This window comes from Pseudophryne corroboree, chromosome 3 (genome assembly GCF_028390025.1).
Source record: "Pseudophryne corroboree isolate aPseCor3 chromosome 3, aPseCor3.hap2, whole genome shotgun sequence".
In the NCBI taxonomy this organism is placed as follows: Eukaryota; Metazoa; Chordata; class Amphibia; order Anura; family Myobatrachidae; genus Pseudophryne; species Pseudophryne corroboree.
In genome coordinates this window covers 536634092-536656480 of record NC_086446.1, presented here as the reverse complement: position 1 = coordinate 536656480, position 22389 = coordinate 536634092, and the positions used below count along the sequence as shown (strand labels likewise).

Here is a 22389-nt window from a genome sequence, read left to right as displayed (position 1 = left end):
GTGCGTTACTTATCGCCTTTGCGCTAATTATCGCTTTGCGCTAAAATCCACTTTATCACAACTTGAGCTACGTGGACGTAACCAGACGCTACGTTGCGTAATGTACGCTGCGTGCGTCTGCCTTTCGGATTGCGTACGCTAGTCTTTGTTAGCGACACGTGTACGCAATGCAGAGGATCCACCGTAACACAATATTTATCAATGTAGATGATCCCTGATCATCCACCGCAATCCACACTGCACACTGGCTGCCTCGTCTCTAAGACAAAACCGTGTTCTATACTTTAATTATTACTTTTACTATTAAATAACAGCAAATCTCTTTTTGTACTTTCTATCAACTATAAAAATTGGCAAACAGGAATAGTGATATACGAAAAATGAAATATACAAGTGGAAAGAAATGCAGGTATATGCGTGCGTACGCAAGACAAAAGAAAAATAAACAGTTTTAAAAGACACAAGCGTTTTGTTCTTACTTCCGGTTACCGGGTTCCTTCAGCACTCTTTACCTAAGCGAAGCAGACGCTTATCCCGTCAGCAACTGTGAGACAACCTCCCACCCTTTTGCTGGGGGATAAAGTCTGCTGATCTACCTAGTGCAGATGTGAAAAGGACCGGGCGAGCCCGCAATTGACAATGCTAAATTCCTTGTCGTGTAAACAACCCTTATGAAGCTAAGAACACTGTACGCTGTTTACTTAAGAAGTACCGTAATGGTACGCTATCTGCGTAGCGATCGCTCAGCCGTAGGCGAGACGCTCAAGCGTCACGTTCGCTCACGGCCTAGTGATCACAGGACACGTTATTGGTTATGTCTAGGGGAAAGATTCGCTGTAACGTAGCGTACGCTCGAGACCACGAGGAGGTCACCAGCGGTGCAGACGCTCACAGCACAATACCTTTATATTTAAACCTTTTAACAATGTACTGCGCTATATACCTTAATGTGAATACAGGGTGTAAATGCAACTTTGTGTAGCCTGACTACCTACAAAGCTGTTTGAGCGTCACCGACGCTCAAGTGAACACTTAACACTATAGTAAATACACAGATACTGTTTTAGGGTTCCAAAGCCTATTATCTGTATTATATCTAGTATACTTGTAAAAGAGTAACACAGTACAAATGATACACTACAATATAACAAAGCCTTCTTAACCAAACACCTAACTAAGGGATAAACTACAATACTATCCTGGCCTAACACAATACAATACAATACTATAAAGTTTAGTCTAGGGGAGTTACGAGAGAAAAGAGAAAATAGAGAGAGAGAAATAGACACAGAGGGAGAGAGAGAAATTGGCTCACAGAAAGACAATGATTACGGAGAGAACTTACGCACAAAGGGTATGATCGCCTGCGCCTCGATATCCAGCTCCCGATTATCAGCAGATAACCGTTGATGAGAGAGTGAGAGCTGGATGTGGTCGGCCTGCCTATTTATGCCCCACACACAATGCAATCTCCTGGTCCTACAATCCTTCAGTTTATTGGACACAGGAATTCGGCCCTGTACTGTAACCAAAGGTCATAGGTTGATTCATACAGGTGGGCTGTGCTGAGTTTAAACGGCTCAGGTGGGTGGGAAACTGGGTTTCCCGCCGCATACCTGAGTATGGGTAAATAATAGAAATGGACATAAACTTCTTATGTTCATAACTATTCGCACGAGCGATTAATACGCTCCAAACCAACACCGGAATATTGCTAATTAAATACTCTTCCGATGGGTATCAAACACTGCTGTATGACTCCTGTTAGACCCTTCGTGCAATACAAAGAGGGACTCCTCCGCTCAGGGACATTCTATCTAAACCAAACTTACAGAAACTATACAGGGGAACATGATCTATAAACGACATTAATTGTGAACCTTTGTAACGAATGAGTCGCACGCTACGATCACATAAACTCTACCGTAAATGCGCATACTGCGCGTGCGAGTGCACGCTATTGCGGGTATGCGCTTCCACGGGAGAGCGTACGCATGCGCAGCACGGACCAGTGTGCGGTGCAAATATGGCAGTGTGCATTGAGACATTTTTCTGACTTCGACACATCTGACCTACATGCAGTCTAGATGGTGCAATATTGGGAGCTTTTTTCGTAGTGTATACAATACATACAACCATACGATTTTAGGGTGTTGACGTCAGCCTGGACCTTCCTCCTCCTTTTTGTGGTTGCAATCCCTTACAAACAACTCCAGCCCCATAAGATATAATTTCATTATTGTTTTATCGCATAGTGTGTATGCCCAATATCGTGTGTTGGGAAATTGTATACAATATAGCATGGGACACACATCCTACTAGTGTGTACATAGCCTAACTCAGCTACAAAAGAGTTTAGTGTGTGGTGTGCTGCTTCTACTGAGGGCCGTTAAGAAAATATCAGACTATTCTTAGGATAGCTGAAATCCTTTTTTTTTTCCTGTGGCTAAATCCTGCTCCTTTGGGTCTAGTGAAAGGGACTCAGGATTACTAAGCAATTGGCAAGGGTAAAAATACAGCCATTTCAATACTACAGGACACAAGGATTAGTGAAATTGTATTTGATGGTCACAATTCTGGAAAGAAAACCTCCACATCAGATTCCAGTGTGGCTCGGATTGAAGTGTTCATATTTTTCATGACTCACTAAACCATTTCATCTCAAGTCTGTTATAAGCAGTTTAACAAACAAAAATACTCTTTTAATGTAGAAGAATCTGAAAATGTTCTTTAAAAATGTATTTGATGGAGCAATTTTACACAGGATTACATTAAAACATTATCATTTAGAGTATAGGAATTACTTTATTTGGTACTTATTTTTTAATTTTTATTCCTTAGTCTTTTCTTTCATGCTTTCTGAACAAAATATACTTTTTTTTTTTTTCGGTCAGAATGATTTCCTTTGAATTAAATATACTATAGAGGACTAAGGGATCTTATGTACTAAACCTTGGAGAGAGATAAAGTGGACAGAGATAAAGTGCCAACCAACCAGCTTCTGTCATTTTTCAAACACAGCCTATAACATGGCAGTAACTGATTGGTTGTTGATTTATCTCGATCCATTTTATCTCTCTCCAAGACGTAAGACATATAGAGGCAGATGTATTAAGCCTGTAGAAGTGATAAAGCAGTGATAAAGAAGTGATAAGTGGAAGGATAACGCACCAGTTAATTATTATGGGTTTAAAAAATGACAGATAGGAGTTCATTGGCTGGTGCGTTATCACCTTCCACTTATCACTTATTTATCACCGCTTTATCACTTCTCCAGGCTTAATACATCTGCCCCACTGACCTCCAATTTACTTAAAGAAAAATACATAGAATTGAAAATGGGTACATTATATAAAAGCTATGTTTTATGTTAATGTTGTTGCTAAGTAAACCACATCCACTCTCTACCCATTTGCATAGAAGTGGCAGACAAAAACAGCAGTACTGCATGATTGAATATGGAGTAAAAAAAAAAGGATAAAGGCAAGTGGGTGTCAAAGTGGGAGGCACACGGTCGCCAGACTACAATCCACTTAATTGTAGCCCTACTATACAATGCTGCGATTAGCGACATTGTGCAGTAGGAAGCAGGGCCATGATACTCCATGAATGGCATAATCAAGCCCACAGATTGCTCATTACTCCCTGCGGAGACACCCAAGAACCACTTTGTCCACTAGTCTGCACTAAACACACTTATTCACACAATAGTGAGAGCTGTGACTGGAGACCCGTCCCACATGATAAACTCATGGTGCGTTTGCCATTATAATTTGGACAAATGGCTGTTAGGCGTCATGTACTGTAATTGTATGTTTAATAATGTGTTTTAACATGTTTTATATGTAATGCTCTATGTATGGTTGTAGAATTGCACATTTAAAATGCATAGACAAAGCACTTATGAGAAATGTATAAGGTATTTTGGTTTTAAAATGCATTGACATTTGGAAACAGTTCATGGGACATTCTCACATACAGTAAGAAGTCATATGCTAATTAACCTCCTAGAAGGATAACACTACGTTTTGTTGTCAATGCACTCTAGGCGATATCCTCTTGAAATGTGTTAAAGAAAGACTTCTGCATTTCTCTATGTAAGGTGTCAACTAGATTTGAATCAGTGTTTTCTTGTACATTTGTTACAGATATACTGTATGAGTGGAGGAAGGAAATTGGGTTGCCTCTTTTAGAATGGAATCTGTATTTCTGTATGTGTTAGAAGATAGCTGGTCTGATTAATATACTTTCTGTGGAATCAAAAAGTACTAAACTGATATAACATCTTAACATCTTGTATGCTGTCCCCCTTTGCTAAAGGGGAGGAGTCTTTTCTAAGACTATTTGAGCAATAAACATCTTGCCTTCAAGATGACTGACTTCATCTTGCGACCAGCAGGCATGCAACACATGCAGTACCATTCTTCACCTGCTCTGGGCTGAGCCCAGTGTCTCCAAGCTCCGCCCTCTGTCAGCTACCATATAAAGCCTGGTCCAGGTCAGTGACCAGTGGGAGTCAATTGGTGCCAGTCAGGAGGTGTGGCAACAGTGTGTCTACGCATACACAGCAGAAAAAGTGACGGTGGTAGGAGCTGGTGGTGGCAGCAAAATACCCAACCACTTTGCAGTGGGTGTAGTCAGTAACAGGCAGTTGCTGATGGTAAGAGGGAATCTCCTATTACCCAGGTCCCACGGGACCCAAAACCAATCTGTGATTGCTTGGCACGGGCAACGAGGCGTATCCAGTCAGAGGAGACAATTAACCTACCAGTATATTTTTGATTTATGGGAGGAAACCGGAGCACCCAAAGGAAACCCACACAAGCAGTAGGAGAATATATTAAACTCTACACAGAATCATGGTGGGAATCAAACTGTGAGGCAGTAATACACACCATTATACCATCTGTACTGCCCCTAAGTAGGTAACTATGGGCCAATTAATAATCAGTTATAATTCACAGGTTATTTTTTATGATGGCATGGTATGCATATAAATGCCTATTTGAATGCATGTTATGGGATATATATTAAAATGATTGCAGTTTAAAGCAACAACATATACTCTCTGTACTGTAAATACATATTGCCTTTGTTTAGAGGACTTCATCTGGTTAACCTATCTTAGTTTCCTTAGCATTTCTGGAAATCAGATGAAGTTTCACTTGTGCATCCAAGCAACAAAACTTGTATTTACTGTGCTTTATGGGCATAACATAAAAACATGTTTATTTATAAAACGCCCAAGCAGGTAATACAGTACATCGCACTTTAAAGACAATAAAACAAGAGTATTCTGATGCTGTATAAATACTTTAAACAAAAGTGTGTACAAATAAAAATATTTTTATGTTCAATTGTGGTATAATGTAACATTTAGGGGTCAATCCAATTAGCTGCGATGGGTGCAAAGTGCCATTGCTGTGGCGTTTAAATGGCAGCAACGGCAACCTGATGTTGCACCCTTCTTAGCGTGGATTCTGCTTGAATTAGCTCAAAATTGCTTGGACTTCTATGGGGTGGCAAGAACTTTTGTGCGAATTCGGGCTGCCGTAAAGTGCATTCACTGCCGCGATGACACGCACCCGCAAGATCATCGCAGCTAATTGGATTGACCCCATAGAATAATAAAAAAGAGACTTACAGTACAAAACATTGCAGAACATTGACAAGGTTTATTGTCACTTTTACAGCAGCAGCAGTCATAATACCCAAATGAACAGCAGGACGGCCAAACTCAAGGGTTTGGTGCTCTTGTTAGCAGTAGGGAGGAGATGATGGTACATGTGAAGGAAGGAAAAGCACATGAGAGAAGAGGGTCTACGTTAAAGCTTACAATCTAAAGGCGAGTGTGCGGCAGACAGCGGTGACACATCGGGGGAGATGAGAGATAGTGACCAATGAGCATGGAGCAGTGGTTAAGGTGGCTTTTGTTTGCGACTTAATGCTGATTAAAGTGTAAGGTGCCATATTTCAGATAAGAGGTGCGTCCTGTCTGGTGGAATTTTTTATCTAAACAAAAGCTTTACTAGGCATTCCCTAAATCATTCTGTTGCGATAAAGCGGTTTTCCCGATCCCTGTGTGCTCTCTCTGCTGCAAAAACTATGTGTGCTATATTCTATCTATCTATCTATCTATCTATCTATCTATCTATCTATCTATCTATCTATCTATCTATCTAAATACAGTACAGAGTATACCACAGGGGGTATGATAGCACTCTCCAGACTTCTAAACCATATAGAAAATAGGATTTATTCCAAAATAAAAAGTAGTTTCATATACCGTTATAACAGAATACTGATGTTTCGGTCCCCATCTGGGACCTTTCTAAAGGTGAACGGCAGAGACAATGTGGCAACATATAGATACAGTCACAACAAGGGGTGGGAACAGGGATCTACTTTTTCTTTTGGAATAAATCCTTTTTTCTATATGGTTTAGAAGTCTGGAGAGTGCTATCATTCCCCCCTTCAGGATACCCTGTACCGTATTATGGGTCTGCCAATCTTTGGGTCGGACTCTGATTAGACACCCCAGCTAGTGTGTATTTTGGGTGAGGGTGTGGGATTCACTATATATATATATATATATATATATATATATATAAAATCAAGAAAAGAATGGCGTCACTCCAGGTCTTAAGGTGGTAAATCTTCAATCAGAATAATGTAGAAACATCACAAAAAAACAACGTTTCGGGGCCCGTAGCCCCTTTGTCAAGGTGTTTGTAGTCACTATGTTGGTTTTTTATGAGGTTTCTACATTATTCTGATTGAAGATTTACCACCTTAAGACCTGCAGTGACGCCATTCTTTTCTTGATTGTTCATAGTATACTCACTGCTGTGGAGGGCACCCAGGCATTTATGCACTATAGGACCAGGAGTGCTGGGCACTACATCTACTATATATATATATATATATATATATATATATATATATATATATATATATATATATAATTATTTTCCCTTCTAATTTTGTTTTCTCATAAAATAATGTTTTTTATTTTTTATTTTTTGACAACTCAGATATTGCTTTATTTTTTTATTACAGTGAAAAGAAACCTATTCACCTGAATATCACAATACTACAGTTTATGGAACTACTAACTATACAATATATAAGTTACATTTATTTTGACAATTTATAATAGTAGTATGTACAATATATAAAGAACTAAATCCAAACATGGAAACATAATAATGAGACAAAATAATAATGCCCACATTCTGCCTTTCAAGATCTTCTATTGGAACTGTCTGGCCAAAATCGAGAAAGTTGGACATATATAGGAATTACTGAAGAAACAGCTTCAGGGTTTTTTTTTTACAATATAGGGCTAGCAACTTGGGCAAAGTCTAAAAGTCTTCTGGCAGATTAGATCGCATAGAGAACATATAACATAAGCTAGAATAGGCCAGGGACCGATATTTGTTTTAACATTCCCTGTACAGAGCTGCGTTATATGTTATTGCCTTACTGTGTGTAATAGGGTTAAAACACCCTGCAAGTTTTTGTTTTAAAATTCTGCAATAACGTGAATTGTCCTCTGAACAATCCAGCTTCCCAGCTTCTGTGAAATATCTTTCCTCTGATTAATAAGTCCTGGTGGGGCCCTGGATGTATAAGCCGTGGGTGATTGGTTTCCCCGAATGCAGAGTGTGCACATCAAACATTTAAAATGTTTAAGTTGACAATTTGGAGTTTGTTCGGCTGAGATCTGCTCCAGGGCCAGCCTGAGCTCATCAAATATACATATCATCTGAGTATGAATCACACAGCCTGTGTAAGGTTGGGTGCTGAAATGGTTTTGTATCAATGTAGATTTTGTCAATGACTTTACACAGCCTGGTGAAATCATGGTATTGTCCGCACAAACAATGCGGTAGATGGCACTACAGAGATACATTTAAAATTTAACAGTATGTGATATTCTTAGGTCAAGGCTTATTTAAAACTTACCCAAAGTACTGTCATAAATCAGCCTCGTCTTGCACAGTGGAGAGCAATCTTCACATTCTGATTGTTAAAAAAAAAAAAAGTTATGGCTGCAATTTTTTATTTTGATTGTGTAGTCTGATGATACAGTTTTTTGTTCAGGGTTGCAAGCAGATCATTATTTTTTTGCCTTAGCAAATTTATAAAATATTGAACATTAAAAACGTATTTTAGAATAAATTAAAATAACAAAATCTTCCCCCCCCCCCCCCCCCAAAATGGGGTCATTTTGGTACAAAAGAGGAAAGTAGGATTGTCGGTGGTATCCATATTAGGGAACAAATCTTACATGATTAAACATATGCAATGAAGATAATATAGAAATTATATTTTTACTGTCAATGTCACAAATTAGCTGTGGTTTTGAAACACAAATATTTTTTTCATGATGCAGTCTGTAATAATTACAATATGTTTAATATTTTAGCATTGTGAGACAAAGTGGATCAAGTGGCAGTAGAGATGTTACAATACCACACAGATTCTGAACTCCTTTAGGACCTAGGGCAGTGATGGGGAACCTTTCACACTCCAGCTGTTGTTGAACTACACATCCCAGCATGCCCTGCTATAGTTTTGCTATTTGGCCATGCTAAAACTGTAGCAGGGCATGCTGGGATGTGTAGTTCAACAACAGCTGGAGTGCCAAAGGTTCCGCATCACTGACCTAGGGTGTATTTTAAGCATTCCTAACCTTGGTACGCAAGGCACACCAAAGGTGCCCATACACGGCACGATATTTGAAACGATGAGGGCATTACCGACAGCTCGGAACGACACATCGGTTAAAAAGTGCCATGTGTGGGCATGATAACGATGCACGCAATTGTGGGTCGTGCTCAAGCATGGATATCACTATAACCTGGACTATTAGTGTGCCTTGAGGACCAAGGTTGGGAATGTGGAGTTTTTTTTTTTACTATATACCTAAGAAAAGTGCAAAGAAATAACTGATTTTCTGCCTTTTCGCTCATCCGTTTAGTTCTTGCAGTCCCCATAAGTTTTTTGTTCACTGCTGCTGTTCTGGCAGGGCATTCTCGCTTCTCTCATTTCTAATTATAAACATACGCCGTATCTTGATGGTGGTACAGTATTTGTCTTTTTGTGGCTGTGAAGTTGAGTTAAACAAACAGCTTTCTCTTTAGCGTTTCCTTGGTCCCTCCCCACAGTCAGACGTCACCGTAGGTGAGTATTGTTCACTCAATCTGCACATCAGTGGCGGAACTAGCGAGCGGTGGGCCCAGGTGCGACAAAATGCTTTGCCCCCCCTATCCCATCCCATCCAAGTCCACCCCCTCACCCCTGGAGAGGATCTGGTGAGGGGAACCTGCTCAGGGCCAGAGAAATGGATACCTAGCAACAGTGCCGTAACTAGACATTTTAGCACTGTGTGCAAGAAACGGCATCGGAGCCCCACCCCTGCATGCAAAACAGGGGCAGTGTGCGCCGTAGGCGCGCACAAAAATACATAGTGGCGTGGCTTCGTGGGTGTGGCCACAAAATAATACCAATTCATAAAACGGTGCACAGTAGTCTCCATTATTCAAATTATGCCGCACAGTAGCACCACTACACCAGGTAGAGACCCTTTTACACCTTACGGCGGACATATTCCTCTTTTTACACATTACGGCAGACAGCGTCCCCTTTTTACACATTACGGCAGACAACGTCACCCTTTTCACACATTACGGCAGACAGCGTGCACTTTTTACACATAACGGCAGACAGCGTCTCCTTTTTACACATAACGGCAGACTGCGTGCCCTTGTTACACATAGCGGCAGACAGCGTACACTTTTTACACATAACGGCAGATAGCGTGCCCTTGTTAAACATAGCGGCAGACAGCGTCCCCTTTTTACACATTACGGCAGACAGCGTGCCCTTGTTACACATTACGGCAGACAGCGTCCCCCTTTTTACACATTGCGGCAGGCAGATTCCCCATTTTTACACATTGCGGCAGGCAGATTCCCCCTTTTTACACATTGCGGCAGGCAGATTCCCACTTTTTACACATTGCGGCAGGCAGATTCCCCATTTTTACACATTGCGGCAGGCAGATTCCCCAGTTTTACACATTGCGGCAGGCAGATTCCCCCTTTTTACACATTGCGGCAGGCAGATTCCCCCTTTTTACACATTGCGGCAGACAGTCCCAAGAAAGACAGAAAGAAAGACAGAAAGAAAGAAAGAAAGAAAGAAAGAAAGAAAGAAAGAAAGAAAGAAAGAAAGAAAGAATTATACTTACCCTCTCCGCTGGCTCAGGCTCCTCAGTGCAGCTTCTGACGATTCCCGGGCAGGAGAGAAGGAGGAGGAGGGAGGTGGAGGAGGGAGCCGCAGCATCGCTGTGTTATTGGTTGAGGCGCTGCTGCTGCTGCCCCTCTGCTTCACTATAGGCTGTTCTCGGAAGACAGACTATAGTGAAGCAGAGGGGCAGCAGCGGCAGCGCCTCAACCAGTAACAAAGCGCTGCTGCGGCTCCCTCCTCCACCTCCCTCCTCCTCCTTCTCCCCCGTACCGCTGCAGTGCGCTCCTCTCCTCTCTGGGGCAGCGGTTGCCCGCAGCACACAGCGGCTGCTTTGGGCCCCTGGACAGAGGCGGGCCCCAGTGCAACACACTGGTTGCACTGGCGGTAGTTCCGCCTCTGCTGCACATGTGCAAAGTGGCACATGCGCAGTTCCCACAGATATACTTTAAAGTATTTTCCTTGTACTGAACAAACTCATCTCTGGGTAGCCCTTTATTGCATGGACTGTCCCGTCATATGTTTTCATATATATACAGCATATGATGAAAGTGAACATGTGAAAATGTACAATCATTTCCTGCAAAGTAGTTAATTAACTATACCCCTAAGGCAGAGACCACACTTCAATAAAATGAGTAGTTGTAAGGTGTTAAATGCACTGTTAGTGACTCCTGATTTAGAAGGATACCTCTAAGACTCCCAAGAGAGCGTCTCTCCTAGTTGCAAGTTGGGCAAAGATATGTGATTATGCAGTTAGCATCATCTCCTGAGTGGTCAAGGGAGTGGTGATGTACTTAACACCTGATACATACTGCCTTACCTTCTTGATTAGACAAATTACATCACTAAGCATATCTACTAACATTTTAAACATTCCCAGATTCATGTAACTCGGAAGCACCAGATAGGTTTTACTGTACTCCACTAAACGGCTTTATGGAAGTGCCATGTGCCGGAGGCACCAGGCTCTTCACTTTGGTGAGTAGGGACATACCTTCCAATCTCTCTTCAGATAGGGCAAAAGTGTTTACCCAGGGCCAGCTCTCGGCCTACTAACACCATGTGCCACCCCCCAATCCAGTTATATTCATAATTAATTGTTTTATTAACCAAAAAAGATATTTCCTAGTTTGTAATTAAATTATTCAGCAGAAGAGAAATGGTGAGCAGTCAAAACACACATTTGTCCGCATAGGAAAAAAACACAAACATTGACCCCCACAGGAAAAAAATAAAACAACAAGTTGTTCACCACAGGAATAAAAAACACACACATTGGTCCCCACAGGAAATACAACACACAGACATTGCCCCCCACAGGAAAAAAACACACTTTGGATCCCACAAGAAAAAACACACATTGTCTCCTAGCAACGCAGAAGAAACAAATCTCACACACTAATTCATTGCCCCTACAGAAAAAAAATAATTAATTGTTCCCACAAGAAAAAAATAAAACATACATTGATTCATTGCCCCTTCAGCCAACAGAGTGACCTTACCTGTCTGTCACAGAAGAAAAGGTTGAATGAAGAGCTCCATAGTGACCCAATAATCCATTCCCTTCCTTGCCCTCAGCTCACCATGGCACCCTCACACTGCAGCAGCAGCCTTAGTGACTCCGTCACTGACTGCTTCTACACTGTGCTCGAGCGCTACAGTGTGTGGCTGCATGACCTATAACATCTTACTACTTCTTATAGGTCACGGCCAGCCTGGGCCATGTCTGAGACCCCATGATCAGCCCAGTGCTGCACAGGCCAGAAATTTGCATCATGGCAGGCTCAGCGATGGCAGCTGTACTAGAAGGGAGTTGGGGTGTGTATCCCTTTTAATTGGTGCACCACTGTTAATTACCCTCTTATGGTAGTAGTAGTAATAATAATGATAATAATAATAATAATAATAATAATAATAATATAAACTTGTGTTATGTTTTTCTACTTTAATAACAATATATATATATATATATATATATATATAGGGTACGGAGGAGGCGGCACTCAAACAGACTCAGGTAATGTGCACGTAGTGAGATGTTTAATCAGACCATAGGGCCGACATGTTTCGGGGTGGATTCCCCGTCCTCAGGGCCAAACAGCAATAGAGGCCCTGAGGACGGGGGATCCACCTCGAAACATGTCGGCCCTATGGTCTGATTAAACATCTCACTACTTGCACATTACCTGAGTCTGTTTGAGTGCCGCCTCCTCTGTACCCTATATCAGTGATTATACATCACCGGGAAGGCACCACAGCAATTACAATTTACAGTCATTGGAGTGCCGGGACATTGTCTTTGATATATATATAATATGTAGGATGAACGGCGGCACTCATCAGACTTGGTTCAAAGGTGAAGAAAATCCATTTATTGGCTTCACGGCACCAATAAATGGATTTTCTTCACCTTTGAACCAAGTCTGATGAGTGCCGCCGTTCATCCTACATATTGCATTGTGACTAATCATCACTTGGATGGCACCACAGAAATTCATTGAGAGGTTTTAGGAGTGCCGGGTTTGTGTTGGACTTATATATATCTTTTTATGTAAATACAATCATATGGATATACACATAAAATCCCCCTCCCCCCAAAAAAAAATGACTGCGCATCTCTATGTAGACAGTCAATTACAATAAACATTATAACATAAATACTGTAATTATTTCAGACTAAAAAGAAACAAAAACAACCTGTATATACAATAAGTCCAAAAGTAGTCTCTGATACTACTAATATTCCAATAATATATCACTTGTCATTTATGGATAAGTCTACTTCCAGTTTCAATAAATAACTCTAACTTTTGGACAGCCACTAAACAACCGTTCTCAGATTCTCAGTGACAGTAAGAGTTAGACTTGTAGTTGTATGGGAACTACTGTAAGTCCTGCTGTGCTGCAGATTGTAAAGGTGCGTGGCTATACAGTCAAAATCGTAAGGAGAGTTAGCACAAATTGCACCATGTGTATGCACTTGTGATGCCAATGCGCTGTCCCACGGGATCGCCATCGCAAGGAAATATAGTGTGTGCAGGCAGGGGCGATACTGACTAGATCAGAGGTAAATGCCTCCGGGCAGTTTCTAGTCAATATCGCCCATTAGCCAGAATCGCACTGTGTGTACATACCTTAAGCATAGAGGGACTGAGGTGTGGGCACGTGCCACCTACCTTTTAGTAGGAATGGAGTTCAGGGAAGGTGCCTTCTCTGGGGAAATTCAGGAGGGATGGTTGTGTGTGAGCGGATATGTCATGATGTAAAGGGTGTAGTATGTGATGCCGGCGGTCTGGCTCCCAGCGGCCAGCATACCGGTGCCGGAATCCCGACCGCCGGCATACCGACAGCTGGGCGAGCGCAAATGAGCCCCTTGCGGGCACGGTGGTGCGCTACACGCGCCACGCTATCTGTTCTCCCTCCAGGGGGGCCGTGGACCCCCAAGAGGGAGAAAAGCTGTCGGTATGCCGGCGGTCGGGATTCCGGCGCCGGTATGGTGGTCGTCGGGAGCCCGGCCGCCGGCAACCTGAAGACCACCCGATGTAAAGGCTGCTCTGCCCATCTACCTCCATTCTCCGCTGGCAGAGCTCTTGCAGTTGAACTAAAGGCTCAGATTTGGCTTTCGGTTCCACTAATAAATAAACTGTAATAAATAAATAAAACTAAACAGTTATTAAAATGTTTAATATACATATATCTTTTCTCCCTTTGATAAATCTGTCCCACAACATCTAAACTTTAAATAAATACTTACTGTATGTAGTCATCCCTTAAATAACAATTGCTATTAGCAACAAGGCATGCTTATATACTGTATGACACGAATTCCTCAAACAGTGCGTCTCCTGCAAGTGTTCTCATAAGACTGTATGATTAACAAAAATGTTTCAATGTAGTGTGGGTGTTATGTTAATAGCTCACTTTGAATCTCGTCTCACTGTGATTCTGGCTGCACAACACAATACAATGCTTGTGTAGTCCAGCTGTGAATGAGCTGCATAGGACAAGATGAAAAATGTACAATAATTGCTTAAAACACCTCTCTCCTAGACCGCTGCTATGTCTAGCTATCTATGCAAGGCTCTGCTGTACTGGTTACAGAGGATTAGGGCATGCTGGGCAGAAATGGGCAGAAAATTATTTTAAATGGTAATCCTGCATCCTGTCTGTGAGAGAGGGTGGAAAATCAAACCATTTATGATATCAAGCAGAGAATCTCCCCTGATGAGGTGTAAATTATGGGATATAAAATCAGAAATAAACTCCGTTTGAGATGTGCATCTGACTTCTTATCTTGTTGATGGGAGTTTAGATTGGGTGCAGGATTATGTGCTGTTTAACAGATGAGACCATAGCACTAAGAGCAGGGGGCAAGGACACACTGCTGTATCTTCTCATTCTGGAATGTGGATATAAATACCTCTTTCTACCTTTTGTAAACTTGTTTTTTTCCCCCTCTCAATCAGTCCACCATGTTTTTTCTTCCCTCTATAGGGCCCCGGTATGTAATACCTGTGGTTGGGATCCCGGCGTGGGGCCGCGCATCGTTCATCATCGGTGCCTACACATTGAACAATATGAACGAGTTCTCGTTCATTAATGAACGAGAACGTTCATATCGTTTAGTGTGTAGGGCCCATTAGACTCATTGACATTGTTATTAACATTTACTAACAGAACACCAGCAAATTCCATTGCCCTTTAAAATTGAGCTTCTAGAAATCACTTATCCCTCACTCCAATGCCAAAGTGATCTCCGAGGTTCATTATAACATTGAAATGGAAACCCCTAGAAGCACCATATTCCACCTCTTCCGCATCCACAATTATGATATAGTATCCCTGGCACTTACAAGCTACTGAAGGAGATGGAACTCCTAACTCTCACCCTGTTTGTAGGCCCCGTCTTCCTCCCCTGTTAGTCTTATTGAGGGGGGACCCTTTGACTGTAGCTGTTGTGAGGGGAGGCAGTTACCAGACCGCCGGTCACAATACCGACATCGGGATCCCGACAGTCAGCATGCCGACTAACAGGGACCATTCCCACTCGTATTTGTCCACGACACCCATAATATAACCTGTGGCGAGCCCGCAGCATGGCAAGCCCAGCGAGGGGCTTCGTTCTGCTCCCCTTTCCCCACCGCCGGCATCTGCAAGTTGGGATTCCGGCATCAGTATGGTGACTATCACGCATACCCAACCAGTTTGTAGAGCATAATGTTTTTGTACAGTATACTGTTTTTGTTGTTATCTCTATGTCCTCCTGTACCCCATCCATTCTCTTTTTTTTTCTAGTGCCCTATTCCCCACATTTATAAAAGAAAAATAATGTGTAAAATGATTTTAAAAAATTGAGCGTCTAGTTCCATGGATGTTCCAGGCATTAGTATGCTGTATCTCAAACACACACACACACACACACACACACACACACACACACACACACACGCTTTAAGTGAGGAGGAGGCCCGTGTTCAGCCTCCTCCATTCGGACCCCCTCCTCTCTGCCCGGATCGCTGTAGAGACTGAGCACTAGAGGGCTCAGACTCTACTGCGCATGCGCAGATCTCCGGGAAAATGGCGCAGCGATCATTTTCCCTGAGATTTCTCTACTGCGCATGCGCAAAACTCTGTCAAAATGGCTGCTGAGCCATTTTCACTGTGTTTTCACAGCGCGCCGGATGCCAGCGCTGGACTCAGGAGGGGTGAGTATTTTAAAAATGGGTGCAGCATGTGCAGTGGGGCACCCTCTGGACTCAGGGGCACGTGTGCACCGCACACACTGCATCCATTATAGAAATGCCAGTGCACGCTCACACACACACACACACACACACACACACACACACACACACACACACACACACACACACACACACACACACATAGTACAGTATATAAATGGCAGAGTCACACTATTATGACCACCTCCTATATTTGACGACGGCAGCGTATAGCCCATGAAGTACGTCATGTGTCATGCGCTGGCTTGGTGGATATATAAGGTGTGTGATAGGCCGTCTGCACACATATCACTCATTGCTGTCATGGGTAAAAGGGGCGATTTATCCGAGTTGCAAAAAGGGGTGACTATAGGCTTTCGGGCCAAGGGTGGCAGTATTTCTGAAACAGTGCAGTTTGTGAACTGTTTGCATGTTTGCATCTCCTTCCACATAGACTGGCCGCTGACGCTGTGAATTCTGGGATGCGCTTCCCTCATCACAGCGCCAGCGGCGGCCAACCTATGTGGAAGGAGAGGGACAGCTGCAGCGATGCCTCCACCAATTATATTGTGCTGCTGCGGCTCCCTCCTCCTCCTCCTTCTCCCCTGCCCGGGATCTGCCAGAAGCTGCACCGAGGAGCCTGACTGCCTGAGCCAGCGGAGACAGTATCATCTGTTCTTTCTGTCTGTCTGTCTATCTATCTGTCTATTCTGTCTGCCGTAATGTGTAAAAAGGGGACGCTGTCTGCTGTAATGTGTAAAAAAGGGGACGCTCTCTGCCGTAATGTGTAAAAAAGGGGACGCTGTCTGCCGTAATGTGTAAAAAGGGGACTCTGTCTGCCGTAATGTGTAAAAAGGGGATGCTGTCTGCCGTAATCTGTAAAAAAGTGGACACTGTCTGCCGTAATGTGTAAAAAGGAGACGCTGTCTGCCGTAATGTGTAGAAAGGGGATTCAGTCTACCGTAATGTGTAAAAAGGGGACGCTGTCTGCCGTAATGTGTAAAAAGGGGGCGCTGTCTGCCGTAATGTGTAAAAAGGGGGACTGTCTGCCGTAATGTGTAAAAAAGGGGGACTGTCTGCCGTAATGTGTAAAAAAGGGGATGCTGTCTGCCGTAATGTGTAAAAGGTGAACTCTGTCTGCCGTAATGTGTAAAAAGGGGAATCTGTCCTCCGTAATGTGTAAAAGGGGCTCTACCTGGTGTAGTGGTGCTACTGTGCGGCATAATTGAATAATGGAGACTACTGTGCACCGTAATATGAATTGGATTTATTTTGTGGCAACACCGCTTCCCCATGAAGTCACGCCCCTATATTTTTTGTGCGCACCTACGGCGTGCACTGCCCCTATTTTACATGACGGGGGGAGGGGCGCTGATGCAGTTTCTTGCACACAGCGCTAAAATGTCTAGTTACGGCACTGTTGCTAGGTATCCATTTCCCTGGCCCTGAGCAGGTCACCCTCACCAGATCCTCTCCAGCACTGTGCCCCCATTGCATCCAAACACTGTGCCCCCATTGCATCCAAATAATCACCACCCTCTCCACATTCTAAATCTAGGACACAGCCACATCCTAAACCTGAACGGATCCCATCTGCATGTGTATCTCTACCCTGTTATGTCATACTGTACTTCTGTACTTTGCTTCCCTGTGTGCCGCTGAATATTGTATGTATATATATATATATATATATATATATATATTTATACATATACACCTGTTTGGTCAGCAATCCGTTTTTTTTAATAATATATCAATATATATACATAATATATATGTAGTATTATTACTCACTCAGTGTGCATTAGGGAACACAAATTGTTTTTTCTTACACAGAATTACCCCTCCCTTTTAGCACCTGACTGATATTACATCTGATTGAGCAGCTTTCCAATATTTGTGCATTATATATATATATATATATATATATTTATTATATGGGAGCATGCAAAGAATCCCTAATTTGGAGTTGGGGGTGAGGGTGTGGACTTGGAGCGGATGAGAGGGGGGAGCCAAAGCATTTTGTTGCACCTGGGCCCACCGCTCGCTATTTCCGCCACTGCTACCAGCATCTTATTGAGTCACTCCCGGCCCGGCTACCTGCTGTCTGTTCTGCACACAGCAGTTACCCTGGCTATTACCTGGTGGTCATAATAATGTGACTCACCAAGTATATTATTATTATTATTATTATTATTATTAATAATAATAATAATACATTGGAGCCTGAGGCAGAGGCGATTGCAAACCCGCTGTGGCCTTCGGCCATCTGGCATGGGCCGGCGCACTACGGCACCGGCGCATGCACAGCAGAGACCCGTTCGCTCTGCTGCGTTAAAACACAGCGAGTGAACGGGTCAGAATGAACCCCATTAGGTTGTCTCTGTTTTGCGGTCCCCATACTGCTTGTCGACACTATTATTGCATACCTCCCAACTTTCAAGGATTAGCAAGCGGGACATCATGCGCGGCTGAGCCGCGCCCACCGCTGAAAAGGGGGGGTGGCTACGTAAAATGAGCGTGGTTTCACATAAAGTGGGCGTGGCCTCGCGGCAATGCGACAATCGCGAGCCACGGCCCCCGGTCTCGTTACTATGGGGGCATGGTCAGCACTCAGTGAGCTGCTGGCATGACCCCAGTACCTCTGTCTCTGTGAATAGACGCTGTGTGCGCATGCGCACAGTGTCTATTCACCCTGCTCTGCAGCGAGTGCAGGAGCCTCCCAACTGACCCCCCCCACCGCGGGACACTGCTGCCCGCGGGTGGGACAGCAGGCTATTACATTTAACCCATTATGGTTTTGTTTTTTTGGATTGCAGATACTTCTAAAAAGCAGAATGTGCAATCCTTTCTATCGCATGCTGGGGGCCGCCCAGTGTAGTTCAAGGCCGCCCGGCATGCTGATCGTCCCAGCTGCTGCGACCGCAATTTAATTGTGGATGACCCCCTGCCTTTGCAGCCGGTTGTGCAGGCAGATGCACCGCTGCCATCTTTTCCTGCGGAGCGGCTGAGTGTGACGTCACGCAGCTGCCCCGAAAACGTCGCCACACCACCCCCGTTTGAAACATCCCGCACCTGCAATGCCGTGTTGCCACCCTATGAATGCCTCTGCCTGCCAATTGCATTGGCCGGGCACGCACACGTAAGATGGGACCTGTGCGTGCGCACTGGTGCATTCTAGGGCAAATTGTGTTCGCGACATGAATAAGGCCCGATGTTTGCAATATCAAAACAAAAACAAGATACATTTCTTTGGCTACTACTATCTTATCACAGGGATTTCTTTAAATTATGGAGGTAAATCTTGAGTTAGTTCATTAAAATTAATTAACATGAAAAGGTGCTGCCACATTACTTAATCTTCTAAAGGAATTGGTGTACAGACAACAAAATGCTGCCACCTAGTGGCTAACATCAAACATGATCACTTTTGGAAACGTCCCTATTTGTCAGTATTGACCACCGAAATAATATATCTCTTAATCTGCATTCTGACACAGATAGCCTAAGCCTGCACTAGGCTGAAGATCTTGGTGAAAGGGAAATCAATAAAACTATCATATCAGGGCCGAGGGTTACAATTTAGCAGATGTATTAAGTTCTACTAGCCGTATAGAGATGAGAATTGTGCACTCATGCTCCTTGTATGCAATTTGTTTTCCACCCACTTTGTGTAATCTGTTATACCATGAAGTTGGACAAGGTGAGTTTCAGTGTAAGTTGGGCCATGTGCAAGTGTGTTCTGTGATGCTACCCATGCTCTTGATTCTACTTATCCCATTTCTGTGACTTTGTGGAGCTTGTGTGAATTGCTGTATTAATGCATTTCACTCCTAATCCCTTCTCTGTTGTATTTATTAATTAGGATTTTCATAAAGGCAATGCGGTCTCCCTGGTGATCTATGAATTTCCCTCATACTTGATTTCATACTTTAATATCTTTTATTTCAGATGATGTCCCTCCGTACTTCAAGACTGAACCGGTGCGGAGTCAAGTCCATCTAGAAGGGAATCGGCTGGTCCTTACTTGCATGGCAGAGGGGAGCTGGCCTCTCGAGTTTAAATGGCTGCACGACCATAAAGAGCTAACCAAATTCTCACTGGAATACAGGTCTGTGAAAATAAAGTATACCAATATATCACATAATGCAGTATTAGCCTAATATTTTGTACCAGGACTAAAGCCAATATATGCTTACCAAGACTGAATCAAAGCAAATAATTGAGTCATTCTTTACAGACAAACTAGGCATACTGAAAACTGTACTGTAATCATTTTGTTGCAGGGCTTATCTGTATGGAGTTTTCCCTCTAGAACATAGGACTTGATTCAGATGTGTTTGGAGGGGGTGGTCTTCTGTTTGCCGGCGGTCGGCCTCCCGGCGCTCAGTATACCGGCGCCGGGAGCCCGACAGCCGGCATACCGACACTTATTTTCCCTCGTGGGGGTCCACGACCCCCATAGAGGGAGAATAAAATAGTGTGGCGCGCGTAGCGCGCCACCGTGCCCGTAGCGTGGCGAGCGCAGCGAGCCCGCAAGGGGCTCATTTGCGCTCGCCAAGCTGTCGGTAAGCCGGCGGTCGGGCTCCCGGCGCCGGGATGCTGGTCGCCGGGAGCCCGACCGCCGGCCAGCCGTAGTGAACCCGTTTGGAGGTGCTGCTTACATAGAAACAGTAGCAATAGCACTAATATGGTAATGCAGCAGGAGCTGTCACACCTCCTGCTGCATTACCAAGCACACAGTATCGGAACTTCCCCAAAACCATCGGGCAGCTTGTTGCACCCATGCAAGCCACCCCTCGCAGAGGCCAGGAAATCTCCTTGCAACAACGTAGATCCCTGGCCTCATCCCTCCTATATGGCTGCAACATGCCTTCATTTTCACAGATGGAGCTCGTCACTGTTCCCTCCCTGCCCCCAAACGGCTGACATGACAGACTGATGCCGCCCCTGCATGCTGTGTCACAGGACCCGTTCGTTCACGCACAGAACGAGTCCTGCACATGTGCAAAGTACTAAACATCCGTACTTTGCGACGCAAGATGGCACTCCACCCCACATCTGAATCAGGTCCATGGTGATTAACTTCCAATAGCAAACACAGATGTTTACATATTGATGATGATGACAATAATATTATTACTAGCTACAGTAAATTAGTCCTTCTAGTCAGTGATATTAGAAACTAATATATACAGTATATATATATATATATATATATATATATATATATATATATATAGAGAGAGAGAGAGAGGGAGCGAGAGAGAGAGAGAGAGAGAGAGAGAGAGAGAAATATAGCCAATCAAACACAGCGGCACTCACAGGTCACCAAGAACTAACCACTCATAGACAACTTCGTCTACTCAACGTTACGTTTCGATCAACAAGACATTTTTCAAGAACATAAAAAAGTTCTTTAAAAAAAAGTATTTCTTGACAAACATTGAGCAGACCATTAGTCTATTAGTGATAATTTATTGTAAGACCCATGAGTGGCGCTGTGCTTGATTGGCTCTCTTTCTCGCTCTCTCTATGTATATATACTATATATATTATATATATATAACCGAGAGCCGGAAGCTGCACTGTGCCCGGCTTTCCCGGCTCTCTGTGTGATCGGGCCAGCCCACTGGCATATGCCAGAAGTGCCAGACAGGCAGTCCAGCCATGTGTATGTATACATATATATATATACATACACACACACATGTGTGTATATATATATATATATGTGTATATATATATACACATATACTATAAAAATATGATTGGCTACTGTGGTTTATATTGGGGAATTAGATAGGCATATGCTTTGATAATTGGATACTGTATTTTAACGTAAGTAACAAAGGTTTAGTTTGGTGAATAATCCACTCAGCACTGATGTGATATAGAAGGACAGTCCTGTTTGAGGGCCCTGCCCAGAAAAACTGATCTGGAAATGGGGGGGATGAGGTAATTCTCTCCTGCATGGCAGTGCAGCACTGTGCCCCCAACATGATGTGGTCCCTTCCCCATAAAGTGAGCCATTTGACACATTCTGGATGTATACTTGTGAAGATGTGATATTAATCACCCACAAAATGTCTGCCTCCTATTAATCATTGATGAGTAGAATAATATATTTTACAGTAATATATTATTTTACAGTAGTTTATGTTTAGAATTTTAAGCCGCAAAATGTTTGTTATAGGAGCTTGTTAGATATTATGCATGCCCTGTGTGTCTCTCTGAACATACATTGTTATATATACGTTATTATATTTGTAATTGACCCCATATTTGTAATGGCTTTGTAATGGCATTCTCTGGGGAAGTGCATGTTTCAAAAAACTCACATATGCCTCAGCAAATTACAAGTATTAATGCTAACATCTGTCACCCTTCTCTTACCATACATTGCTGG

At 43.2% G+C, this 22389-nt stretch overlaps 1 protein-coding gene and 1 long non-coding RNA gene across 5 annotated transcripts in view; one reads left to right on the top strand and one right to left on the bottom strand.

The window, feature by feature from the left end:
* SDK2 (sidekick cell adhesion molecule 2) overlaps positions 1 to 22389 on the top strand; it is a 1024610-nt gene that overhangs the window by 397835 nt on the left and 604386 nt on the right. For all 4 annotated transcript variants that reach the window (XM_063961173.1, XM_063961172.1, XM_063961171.1 and 1 more), the window contains exon 2: positions 19932 to 20091. In XM_063961173.1, the coding sequence (XP_063817243.1) occupies positions 19932 to 20091 (160 nt within the window). The remainder of the gene's footprint in view (positions 1 to 19931; positions 20092 to 22389) is intronic.
* The window catches only part of LOC135056247 (uncharacterized), a 91050-nt gene continuing 74340 nt past the window's right edge, over positions 5680 to 22389 (bottom strand). Inside the window, exons 2-4 of the long non-coding RNA XR_010243937.1 lie at positions 19912 to 20093; positions 7969 to 8025; positions 5680 to 5753 (exon numbers count right to left, since the gene is read on the bottom strand). This is a non-coding gene — a long non-coding RNA (uncharacterized LOC135056247). The remainder of the gene's footprint in view (positions 5754 to 7968; positions 8026 to 19911; positions 20094 to 22389) is intronic.